The sequence below is a fragment of the Corvus brachyrhynchos genome, unplaced genomic scaffold (genome assembly GCF_000691975.1).
Source record: "Corvus brachyrhynchos isolate BGI_N302 unplaced genomic scaffold, ASM69197v1 scaffold544, whole genome shotgun sequence".
Classification (NCBI taxonomy): domain Eukaryota; kingdom Metazoa; phylum Chordata; class Aves; order Passeriformes; family Corvidae; genus Corvus; species Corvus brachyrhynchos.
This window is the reverse complement of record NW_008238325.1, coordinates 2,190,722-2,203,104: the sequence shown is the minus strand read 5'-3', so window position 1 is coordinate 2,203,104 and position 12,383 is coordinate 2,190,722. Positions and strand designations below refer to the sequence as shown.

Genomic DNA, 12,383 nt, shown 5'->3' with positions numbered 1-12,383 from the left:
AAAAGCATTCCTATGTCAGGAGGAATCAGTGGGGTAACATCCCCCTTCCAAATGCTGGGCATGCTCCTCCCAGAATGTGGAGAAGCTTAAAATAGACAGATTTGGGCTTCTGGGGAATTTCTAAGTGTGACTGGCAGAGCTGGGGAGGGGGCAGTGAGCTCCTCCCTCACCCTCGTGCTCAGGCCTCTCCAGTATCCATAATTAGAGCCTGGTGTAATTAAATTGCAGGACAGCAACGGCTGGAACTTCCCATGTTTGGGAATTGTGGTGTTTACGTGTAATTAGGGAGGACAGTGCTGATGGGAGCTCTCATGGCACTGAGAGGTGCATGGTCGTGGACATGATGGGGTGGGCAAGTGGCCACCTGGCTTCCATGGATTTATGGAATCACAGAATTCCATGGACTTCCAGAATCATGGATTAATAGAATCACACACTCGTTTAGGTTGGAAAAGGCCTCTAAGATGGGAAGACCTCCAAGAACGTTTGTGGTGTTTAAATTTTGGGGGAGATGTACAAAAGAAGGCAAAAGTACAGAAAACCAGCTTAAATCTGGGGTGATAAAAATGTGTGTGGCGGTGTCACTTTTCCTCTGGAACTGGGAATTCCTGGGCTCTGCTCCTTGTGCTCCTGTCAAAGGAATTCTCTGAGCAAGTGGTTGGTTGGAGTTTGTGCTGGAATTTGTCAGATGGATAACAGATAATTTTACACGTCAGCCTATGAATATTCAGCAGAGAGGATTTCCACAAGCCTTGATAAATTTAATATACCAGAGAAAAATAGCATGTAAATTAAACAGGGCCTTGTAAATTAATAATGGATTCCACTTGTATTCTTATATGTGAGCTGACTGAATATTTTATAAGTGCAAAAATGTTTGTGTTTAAAAAAACCAGTGGAGTCTTTCTGATGAGGATCATGGATGGTTTGCTGCATTTTAAATGGGATGTCCATGTGGGTTTTTTCAGTTTCTGGGCTTTCTTTTCCTCAAACACATCTTGTATTTTCAACTTTGAGCAGTTGGAAAGTCTACAATTATGTTGAATTCATTTATTTTTCCAGACCTCTTGTGGTTTGCAGTTGTGGGTGTTCTGACACTCCTCTCCTTTTAATTTCGACAGGAAAATGAAACCTTCTTAGTGAAGGGCTGAGCCTTCTCCTTGCACCCTCCCTGCTTCTCCCATGCACTGGGAGAGGGCTCTGCTGCAGGGGCTCTTCCATGAGCCCAGGCCACGCTTTCCAAAATGCCCTTTCTATCCCCAAAACAGCCCCTGCCCTGTTTCCACCTTGGAATAATTCATGGTTTTCCTGGTTTCTCTTAATTAGCAGCTTTGCTTGGAATAATTTCACCTTAGCACAGTGTGAGGCTGGTCAGGATTAAAGCATCACCCATCCATCAGGGAGTGACTCTGCTTCCCAAACCTCGAGCTCTTCCACCACTGCAGGGGTTCCATGGAATCTTGGAATTGTCTAGGTTGGAAAAGCCCTCTCAGACCTTGGAGTCCAACCTTCAAGTTGTAAAGATCTTTTAATGTTTAACTGCACCTTGATTTGAGAAAAGTGAATCTCTTTTAGTGCTTTTAATGGCACTTGGGCTGTGAACAAGAATGTATTCACTGGCATCATCATCGTCATGATGACAGCATCAAGGAGAAGAAGGAGAAGGAGGTGGAGAAGAAAAAAAGAAGAAGGAGAAGAAGAGAAGAAGAAAAGGAGAAGGAGGAGGAGAAGAAGAAAAGAGGAGGGGAAGGAGAGGAAGAAGAATGGACCCAATCCTGTGCCATGTGCTCCAGGATGAGCAGGGAGGTTGGACACTTGACCCACTGTGGTTCCTCCCAGCCTGGCCCATTCTGGGATTCTGTGCAAAAACGACAGAAAATGTAAAATATTTGAAGAGAATCCCTGGTTTGAAATCCTGAATGCATCTCATGGGTTCAGTGCCTGTGTTGGTCGTGGTGGGCAGTGCCCTGTGAGCTCAGGGACTGACTGCTCTGTAGCTTTATGGGCTAAGTTAAATTGTTGTTGATGAGCAATTTTGTGTGGAGAACTGTCCTCATGGTACTTCTTAAATTGCTCCATTGTCCCTCTAATTAACCAGGACTTGAAAAGCCAAGCTCTGCCTCGGCAGCAATTCTAACTTGAGTTACAAGGGTTGGAAATCAGCGATTTAAAGTTAACAAAGACAAGCTAAAAATTTATTCATTGACCAGCACCATCTTTGCTGTGTGTTTTAATATCTTTTTGCCACTGAGATACCCAATGAATTGTTCCTGTGCAGCAACAAATCGGGGAGGAAGAACAAAGTAGCTCAGTGGAATAGATAAATCAAATTTAGGCCTGGTAGTTTATTGAATCTAAATTGTGCCCAGTTGGCCCACGAGCTATATGAGCAATCCATCTTGTGCTGATAATGGAGGGTCTTGAAATCCACCTGATGTTTGCATTATTAAATTCCAGCCTAATGAGCTCTGCTAATACATATTGAAGACAGTTGTAAGGAGCAGAATGGGAATCGGAGCGGGATAATTTGAAAGAAACATAAGCTGAGCGTTTTACATGACTCAAGGGGTATATCTACAATTACACATATAACCAAAATTGAATTTAAATGGAATTTCTATTATCCCTGTCCTTTTACCAAGGAGAATAAAGTGTAAATGAAGTAAAAGTCTTTAGAGTTACTCGTGGTTTGGTTTTATTATGGGATTTAATAGATTCTTGTAATGATCTTCAGTGGCAGAAAAGTTTTAATATTTCATGACTTTAGATGTTGTCTAAATATGGATAAAAGTGTGGAAATGGAAGCAGCTGTCTGTGCAGTGATTGTATCACTTTGTAACACCCTGTTCAGGTTGTGCATTTTAAGGTGGAGCTGCTGGCTCCAAAAAGGAACGACCCCTTCACCCCCTGTGAGCTGAATTTGGTTTTCATAAATTATTGCCTAATTTTAGTAGGTGCTGGGATTAAATATTTGCAAATCTGACTGAGTTCTTGCCATTTAGACCACAGTTTATAGTGATTTTCCTCCCTGAGAAGGCCTGGTTTAAGTGCTGGATTCCTGTTCCTTGTTGGTTCTTTTCTTTTTGGCCTGGTGATACTTTTGAAAACTTAATATTTCATCAAGTATAATGTTATTAGAGACTTATTCTCACTTAGTTCACTCATCAGGCAGTGAGATGGCAATAAAAGAGAATGGCTCCTTTGAGACATTAATGCTTTGGAATAAATGATGTGCTAGAACAGAAATTTAATTAATTTACAGAGTATATTGATAGTCCCTTGTTACTGTGCTGTATATTTTTAATCTTCTTTAACATCTGTAGGAAAGTGTTTGAAAACCCCTGCAGTTGAGCAACTGGTAGATAATTAAGTAATAAGGGAAGAGGTTTCTAGAGGGAAAAAGATTCTTTTTAAAGAATATTGTTGTAACATGGATTAAGTGCTGCTGCTGTGATTTGGAGTGAAGAGAAAATTGTGTACTACCTAATAAAGTGCTGAGGAAGAGCTGTGTGACTCCCACTCTGAGCAGAGTCTGCAGCCCTGGAAATATTGTTTTGTTTCTGTTTTATCCTCAAAATAGGTCTGATGGATTACTCACTATGGCAGCAAATCTGCCACTTTATGAGTGCACCACGTTTGGGTCGTTGCAGTTCAGTCTGGGGCAACTGGGGTGGGGAGATTGGGGTTTAAAGAAAGAAAACCCCTTAAAAGTCTCTTAAAGGCTTTGCTTAACACAAAATGGATGCAGGGATTTGTATTGCATTAATATTGCCACTAATATTGACCTGATATTACCCTCCATAATCCCATTTATGTCCTTTAACTGTGGGGAATGACTTCAAATAAAATAAGTGAAGAACCAAGTTCTGGTCTTTCATGCACGTGGATTTCATTGTGGGACCTGCAAAAAGGAACAGGAAATTGGGTTTAAAGCTCAGGAAATGTTGTTTGGCAAGAGGTTGTTGACAACCCATCCCTGGCAGTGTCCCAGGCCAGGCTGGATTTTGGGGCTTGGAGCAGCCTGGGACAGTGGGAGGTGTCCCTGCCATGGCAGGGGTGGCACTGGATGGGCTTTAAGGTCCTTTCCAAGCCAAACCATTCCATGATTTGATAGGATAAATTAACTAATTCTACCTCTTCTTTTCTTCTTCCTTTTAGCTAAAGCAGATGAAGCATTGAAGGCCAAGGAGAGAAGTGAAGAAGAAGCCAAGAGAAGAAAGGAAGAAGGTGAGGCATTTTCTTTTATTTCATGACAAGCTAAGGCTCAGGAAGTCAGAAATGATTGTTTTGAAGGTCCAGTGGGGCTGTGGGATTTTCCTCCCCAAGCTGATGATGGAATTTGGTGCCCTGAATCCTGGTGGGATCAGAGCTGCTGCCTCTGCAGTCCAGCAGCTGGAAAAATTAAAGTGAATGGATTGAAAAGTCAGGGAGCGATGGGAAGAGACATTTCCACCCCTCTGAGGGAGCCAATCCAGACAATCCCAGGAGCCTCAAATCCTCCCTGGAGCTGTGTGGAACTGGATGGCCTTTAAGGTCCCTTCCAACCCAAACCATTCTGGGATTCCATGATTTACTTACAAGAGGTGGCTCAGGAAAATTCCCCAGTTTTGAAACCACGGCTGCTGTGAATTTCATTCAAAATCAGAATGTTCTGATCTTTAGTTTGTTTTACTTGGGGACTGTGGGATGCTGAGAGGAATTAGTTGGTGCTCCCAGTTAACCCTGCTTGGAGAAGGTTCTTGTGATACCAAAGAAGGAAATTCAAGTGGAAAAGTGGGATAGCACAGACATGGAAGGAGGTGGAAGGGGCGCTTGGAATTCTGGCCGGAAAAGGCACCAAACCAGCCAGCTGTGCCCCCTCCCCGCTGTGATTCCTGGATTTTGGAGCCACTGGGCCCAGGGGGAGCCTTTCCACCTGGAGGAATCACCCAGGCAGGCTCCCACGGGGCCCAGGGATATTGGGATGAGGTGGTTGGGTCCCACCAGCACCAGTTTGCAGGGAATGTTTGGAAAAAAACGTGGGTTTTTGTGCTCACAGCCCATTGTGAGTGGCACATGTGCTTGCAATTGCTGTGCCAGCAGGGACTGGGAGGGCGAGTGTGGAAAGGCAGAGGGAAGAAAAAAGGGGTGGTTCAGGACTTGGGAACAATGGTCATTTGCAGGGAAATGGGGAGGAAAACTTCTTTACAATTTATTAATAAGCCATGAAAACTGTCCTGGGGTGGCTTTGAAGAGTTGTGAGGATGTTCAAAAATGAAGAGAAGATTTTTCCTGAATAACTCAAATTCATCCATTTGCTGAGGAGTTGGCTCCCAGTTAGGAGTAAAAGAGTCCATTCTCACTGGAAAATACCAAGTCTTATTAAATTGTGCACGAAGCATTTAAACATTCCAAGACATCCAGGGGAGTTGCACACTGGGAAACTCCAGTTTTTATGTCCCACATGGATTTAAAATTCCAGGTTTAGGTAGGGTTATGTCCCATGTGGATTTGCAAACAGGATATTTACCAGTGCTCAGTGTGTTCCCTTCCCTGTCCCAGCCATGCTGGGCTCCAGTGGCATCCTTTGCTTGGAAAAAGAGCTTTTTTGCATTTTTTCTTAGTACTTCTTTCCTCACACATCATCTCTGGGATCTCTGGGTGGTTTTTAACCCTCTTTGAATCATGGGATCACTGAAGTTGGAAAAAACCTCCCAGACCATCGATTCCAACCTGGGACTGATCCCCACCAGAGCACTGAGTGCTACGTCCAGTCACTGAAATAAAATGAAATTAAATTAAATCTTTAAAAATAATTTCTAAATTATGAGTTTTAAAAACATTTGATTTCTCTAATCTTCCTCATTTTATTTCCTTAACTAGAACTCTCCAAAAGGAAGTTCCAGCCTGTGTGGGCATCCTGTGACTCCTTTACCCAGGAGCTGCAATAAAAATAATTCTACAAATAAAACAATCCTTCCCCAGCCCACAAAAACTGGTTATTGCCCACCCCATGGTGAGGGTGTCTTAACATTCCTTTTATTGTCATTTTATTGCCAAATCAGGTGTGAGATTAGACGTTGGATGTTCCATGTAATCTGCTCGGAAATCAAATTATTTGACCTCCAAGCCCAGTGCTGCCCCTTCCCGCTGGTTTCCTGTTAAATATGCAGCATTTCCCCAGCATGAATAAAAAATTGAGGACAAATTAGAATCTACAGACAGCTGACCCCAGCTCCAGATTAGAGACTGGGAGACTGGGGGCTTGTGCTGGTTTAAATGTTTTAATTACCACAGTCCCTCCAGCCCCATGAAGGACACACAGCAAAATGCTGATTTTTTTTTTTTTTAAGTGACTAAAAAGCAAAGAAAGAAAGAAAAAGGCTCTCCCCGCCTCATTTGAATTTTTCAGTTTGATTACATTTGCACTTCCATTGGAGCTATGCTAATTTGCTGCATGAAATTAGGTCTATTAGCAAAAAATGCTACTTTTCCAGGAGTATTTTCCGTGGTTGGATTTCCATACTTTGGTGTTTGTTTACTTGCTTTGGCACTGCCTGAAAAGTGATAAAATCTAAAGGGCATTTGGCCACCAAACTTGGGTTTCACTCCAGACAAATCCCAAGTAGGTGGAGTGGGAAAGAGAAAAACTGAAAAAAACCCATGGAGGGAAAACTGGAACACGCTGGGTGATGTTAGGGAGAGATTTGGGGCTCGTTTCTCTTAGTCTACCATGAATAAGAATATTTTTAAATGTTGAGTTTAAAATACATCATGTCAGGGCCCGTGTGGGGAGGAGGAGCTGGGGGTGCCTCAGAAAACCAGGAAAAGAGGTTGTTCCAGAACACAGCAGAACAGAAAATGGGAATTTTTTGGCCATCAGTCCATAGGTGGGTCGGTGGGAGGGTGGTGCTGGATGGGCAGGGCGTTCTCCCGGTGCCTTTATCCCGGAATTTGCATTTCCCGTGCCCGGCGCGTGCTGGCCCGGCGCTGAACTGATTAGTTCTGCCTCCCCAGTAAGCGCTGCACCGTTTTGATAGACTCTGGGGAAATAAATTTGGCAGAAAATCAGCATGAGTAGATTTAATTATCACTGCGAGACCTTTCCCTTTTCTGGCTTAGTGATCCCGAAACTCCGCGCCTTTCCCTGGAATCTGCGCCGACGCCGAGCTCCGCTTCCCAATTTGTTCCTCCACGCCGTGATAAGCCAAGCAATTACTGGTTTATTGATTTTTCATCAGGGCAAATTTAAAGTTGATTTTTTTCCTGCAAAGGCGGGGGTGATTAAGTGTTTCCCGTCGGTTTAGTCCCGGAGAGCTCCGTGGCAGAATCCAATATCCTGAGGTCAACCTCTGCAGGGAGATAATACGGTGTCTTGGCCACGTGTGAGGGAGAGGAATCAGGGCTACAAATGTGAGGGGATATCTGTGGAGACAGTTTAATTTGTTCCATTTATATGAACAAGTCGTGTGGCACATGCTTGGAAAATATCATTTTGAATAGGCCTGGAAATGAGGCCCACGTGGGCAGGGGGAGGGAGGGATGCAAACGAGACTGGGAACGTAGGGCTGGGAGACAGCTGGCCTTAAACAGGGAATCACCCCCATCCCTGAGGGGTCATTCCAGGCTCTTGCTGATCCCTCCGTGCTGCTGGGGTGGCTTTTCCTTAGCAAAGCGAAATTTTTCAAGTCTTCAGGTGCCTCCAACCCAAACCGTTCTGTGGTTCTGTGATTCCGTGATTTCGAGTGCTGGAGGGGTCACGGAAGCAAAGTTAGAATGTACCAAAAAAAACCCTGGAAGACTCAACTTCTAGAAGATCCCTTAATTATAAACTCTATAAACCCAAATTAAAAGTTTTATCTTTTTGCATTCATCTTTAACCTGAGGGCCAGGAGTTCTCACGTGAAGAATCTTGTCCATGGCCACCACAGAACATCCTGAGCAGGACAGGACCCACAGGGTTCACGAGTCCAACCCCTGGCCCTGCCCAGGCCACCCCAACCCACTGATTTCCCTTCCCACTTCCTTTAGAGAGAGTTAAAAGACTTTCCCTGGGTGTAATGGATATTAAACCACAGGTTGGATGTGCCAGGAGAAGATTTGCTGGGGTGAGGTCAGGCTGGGAGCTGTAATAAGTTAAAGTGCTTTACTCAGCCCTATATTGGGATGCCCTTAAGTTCAGCAGTTACTGCCTGAGGTCATCATTTATCTTCAGTAAATTTTCCTGAAGTTCATTGTGGTGGCAAAGACCAAACTCAATTTGTTTAACCCCCAAATTATTTAATACAGACAATACATTTATAGAAACACATGGATTGCTTTTTCCTGCCTTCTCAAAGCTGGAATTTCCAATATTCCCTGGTTTTGCCTGGATAATGGCAGATTTGGAGCCCCGCCCTGGGTGTCCCTGGTGTGCCAGTGTCACTTCATTAGGCTGACACCAACACCTGGTGTTGTGCTGCTGGTCCCAGGAGGCTGTTCCAGCATCTGGCACACACTGTGATCTTCTTTTATCTCTGTTTAATCTTTATATTGCTGGTTTGGAATTAAAAGGGGGCAGGAGCAAATCAAGGAGAAAATAAAAAATGCCGAGTTTTGGTGCAGTGGCAGAGTGTGGCTTGTTAGGAAGAGCAGCCACACGGTGATAATGAGAGCTGGGAAGAGGGACGGGCATTTGGGGTTTGGCCACTCTCTGTGTTCCCCCTCGGCAGAGCTGAGGGAAAGGGAATTGGAGAGGGGATCGATGGCCCCTCATGGATGATGGCTGCTGGAGGAATCAATTCCGGGCTTTTTATTAAAGCTGCTGTAATTAATAATCACTTTGAAATGTGTTCCTTAAATTGTACCCTGCTTTGTGCCTGCCCATCCTCTCCTGTCCTTCATATTCCAGACTTCCCTCTTCTGCTTCCCTGTTCTCCCTGAAGAGCCCCCAGTCCCAGTGTCCTGGAGCTGCTCTGGGGCTGGAGCACCTCTGGAGCCAGGCTGGGAGAGCTGGGGGTGCTCACCTGGAGAGGAGAAGGCTCCAGGGAGAGCTCCGAGCCCCTTGCAGGGCCTAAAGGGGCTCCAGGAGAGCTGGAGAGGGACTGGGGACAAGGCATGGAGGGACAGGACCCAGGGAATGGCTTCCCAGTGCCAGAGGGCAGGGCTGGATGGGATCTTGGGAAGGAATTGTTCCCTGGGAGGGTGGGCAGGCCCTGGCACAGGGTGCCCAGAGCAGCTGTGGCTGCCCCTGGATCCCTGGCAGTGCCCAAGGCCAGGCTGGACATTGGGGCTGGGAGCAGCCTGGGACAGTGGGAGGTGTCCCTGCCCATGGCAGGGGTGGCACTGGGTGGGCTTCAAGGTTCCTTCCAACCCAAACCATTCCATAAATATTTGATAAATATCAAAGAATATTTGCAGCTGATATTTGAGTGATTTTATTTTAGCAATCACAGCTGGTGTCATTAAATTTTTACTGTTCCACAAGTGAAACAGAGAAATTTATGATCTCCCTAACAGGGAAATTTAGGATTTATTTTTACAAATGAAAAGTCTTGAAATCGTCTTCAGATTTCAGGATGAGAAACAAATCTGGTTTCTGTATTTCATTAATGTGGTGTGTTCTCCTGTCATCTCCCTGGCGTTTATTTGTGCTAAAGGAGAAGTCACTTAAGGGAATGGGGTTGTAAAAACCATCATGGAATTGGTTATTGGACTTCAGTCAGTTGAAACACAAATTTATAGCTACGTATTGAAAAGCTGTTTCTAAAGGGAAAATAAACAGGGATGTGTGGGAAATAAACAGGGGTTATGGGGAAAATAAATAGGGATGTATGGGGAAATAAACAGAGGCATATAGGGAAATAAACAGGAGTGTATAGGGAAGATAAACAGCGGTGTATGGGAGACAAACAGGGGCGTATGTAACAAAATTCCAGATCCATTTTCTTAAGTCCCTGGTGTGGGGATTTTATTTTGATAAGAAATGAGGTTTCGTGGATCATCACACAGGTACTTCCAGAGGGGGGGTTTTCTGGGAATCTATGGGATGAGCATGAGACTTCACTGGGAATTGTCTTATTTAGGCTGGCTAAGGCCTAGATAAATTGGCAACTTAGAGGTGGATCATATTTTCTTGGTGCTGGGCAGACCTTTAGCTGCTGTGAGTGACATTATCCCATATCCCAGCTAAAGGCCCGGCCCAGGAAAGAAGCAGAAAAATAATTCAAACAAAGCAACGTTTTCCTGAAGTACATTTCCTTTTCCCTGGAACCACTCCGAGGTGTTTGAGGGCAGCCAGAGGTGGCTGTAGCTGCTGTGCCTTTCCCCTGGTGGGCTTCTGAGGATCGGTGCATGGAGTGGGAATAAAAGGCTGGAAGTTCTTGACTCGGGGCACCGAGTGCCAGCACGGATCCCATGGAACACAGGATCCCCTGGAAGGGCTCTGTGGGGTTTCCACACACTGGAACAGGCACAGGGCAAAGAAAGGAGCACTGGGCACGTGCCAGCAGCACTTTTTGAAGTGACAGCACAAAGTGATCCCTGGAAAAGCTGGAGAGCCTCCAAGCTGCAGCCCTGCTGTCCTGCACGGCTTCCCTGCGCTCATCCACAGCTTATTTCCACTCCAATACACCGATTTTTTCCCTGTATCCAATGCACCATCCCATTTTCCTGTCATTTCTCTGCCGGTGGATCCGGGGATCCGGCAGAAAAAGCAGGAATTCTTGCTCTGCCCGTGTCAGTGTGTGGGTTTAATGTGGACAAATTGCTCTGTAGGAAACATCCGTGTGGGATCTGCACTGGTGAGTCTGTACCTCCAACACAGAGGTTATTTGGGATAGAGGTATGGAAAAGATAGAAGCAGGCAGTAATTGCCTTTAAGATCAGAGCACAAAGCATTACCTTGGATTTTACAAGGCCAGCGAGCAACAAAAGAGCAGTAATTTATGAGCTCAGCGTAAAAGAAGAGCATAATTGCATTAAAAATTAATGCTAATGAACACTAAAATGGGGAAGGTGGTTATGATGAAAGTTTGGATTCATCTTCCCCGGGTTGAATGATGGCTGGTGCCTTGATTAATGGCTTAATTTCTATCAATTAGCGGGGAGAAATCTCCACTGAGACAAGGGTAAATTGAGCATTGAATTACAGCCCTGGCTTTGTGTGCCCAGGAAGGAGCGCGGCGGCTCCGGTGTCGGCACGGTGACAAACGTGGGGTGGCCACAAATCCAGCAAAATTTACTGTGCCAGAGCTGGCCCCAGCTCTCCACTGGCTGAGTGTGGCTCTTGCCCAGGATGTTTTCAGAAATACCCCAAGAAGCCCCAAAATGGGGGTGCAGGGGTGTGAGGAGGGCAGTGGTGAAGGCGACTTGCACGCAGGACATGCAGAGCTCCAGCAGAAGTTTAACCTTCTTAAATCCAAAGTTCTTGAATTTAAGGTTCTTAAATTCAAGGTTCTTAAATTCAGAACTCGCTTGCTGAACTTTCCCCTCCTGTTTTCTGCTGCATTTTATTCCTACTGCTCCCAGGTTTTTAAAGGAAAAGCTGTTTGTGTCCAGACTTGTTTAAAATCCTATAAAAACGAGGTTACTATCACTATAACGTATTAAAATAGCAAACCTAGAGTAGTCTGGTACTCTCTGTAGTATTCTCTCTAGTAAGTACCACAGTGCTCACAAAATGCTATTTTTAATATATTTTAATAACCTCACTCTCACAAGATCTTAAAACAAGCCTGGACAAAGTTTTTTCTTGTTAATTCACATTTTTCCAACTTAATTGTAAATCCTGTGTGCTCCCTGTAGTAAATAAATGCTGGATTAGTCACAACTTGCTACTTTAATGCCTTTAATTGTATTTTCCAAGTGCTTGCAATGAAGCTGGGAGCACACAAATGAACGGGCAAAACTTTCTCTGTCCAGTTTCTCTTTTTGGAGCGTGGTTATTGTTCCTGCACCTCTGCCTGTGAAAAGTTCTTTCCCTGGAAATCCCAACGGCTGGGGAAGAGTGTGGCCAAGTGTCGGAGCGGAGCTCTGCCGGAGCTCAGGGATCGGCAAGCGGCAGCGGGAATGGGAAGCCTTATCCTGGCTGAGTTGTGAGAAGGATGGGGGGTGGGGGTTGGAAGCTGATCCCGAAATCCGGGATGCCCGGGGTGGGTCCTGCAGGGATGCTCCGCTCGGAGCATCCCGGGCTCGGTACCCGCGGCGCGGAGGCTCCGGCGCTGTTGAGTGAGGCGGTGCCTCCCTCTAACGGCAGCGGAGCCCGGCCGGGAACCGGGATGGCCGCGGGACAGCCCGGGATACATCCCGGGAGATGGCCCGGGATACATCCCAGGAGATATCCCAGGATACATCCCAGGAGATATCCCGGGATACATCGCAGGAGATGGCCCGGGATAAATCACAGGAGATATCCCAAAAAAAAA

The 12,383-nt window shown here is 45.5% G+C and overlaps 1 protein-coding gene across 1 annotated transcript in view; it reads left to right on the top strand.

The window, feature by feature from the left end:
• RSRC1 (arginine and serine rich coiled-coil 1) overlaps positions 1 to 12,383 on the top strand; it is a 76,102-nt gene that overhangs the window by 57,201 nt on the left and 6,518 nt on the right. Inside the window, exon 3 of the mRNA XM_017734407.1 lies at positions 4,159 to 4,227. Coding sequence (XP_017589896.1) covers positions 4,159 to 4,227 — 69 coding nt within the window. The remainder of the gene's footprint in view (positions 1 to 4,158; positions 4,228 to 12,383) is intronic.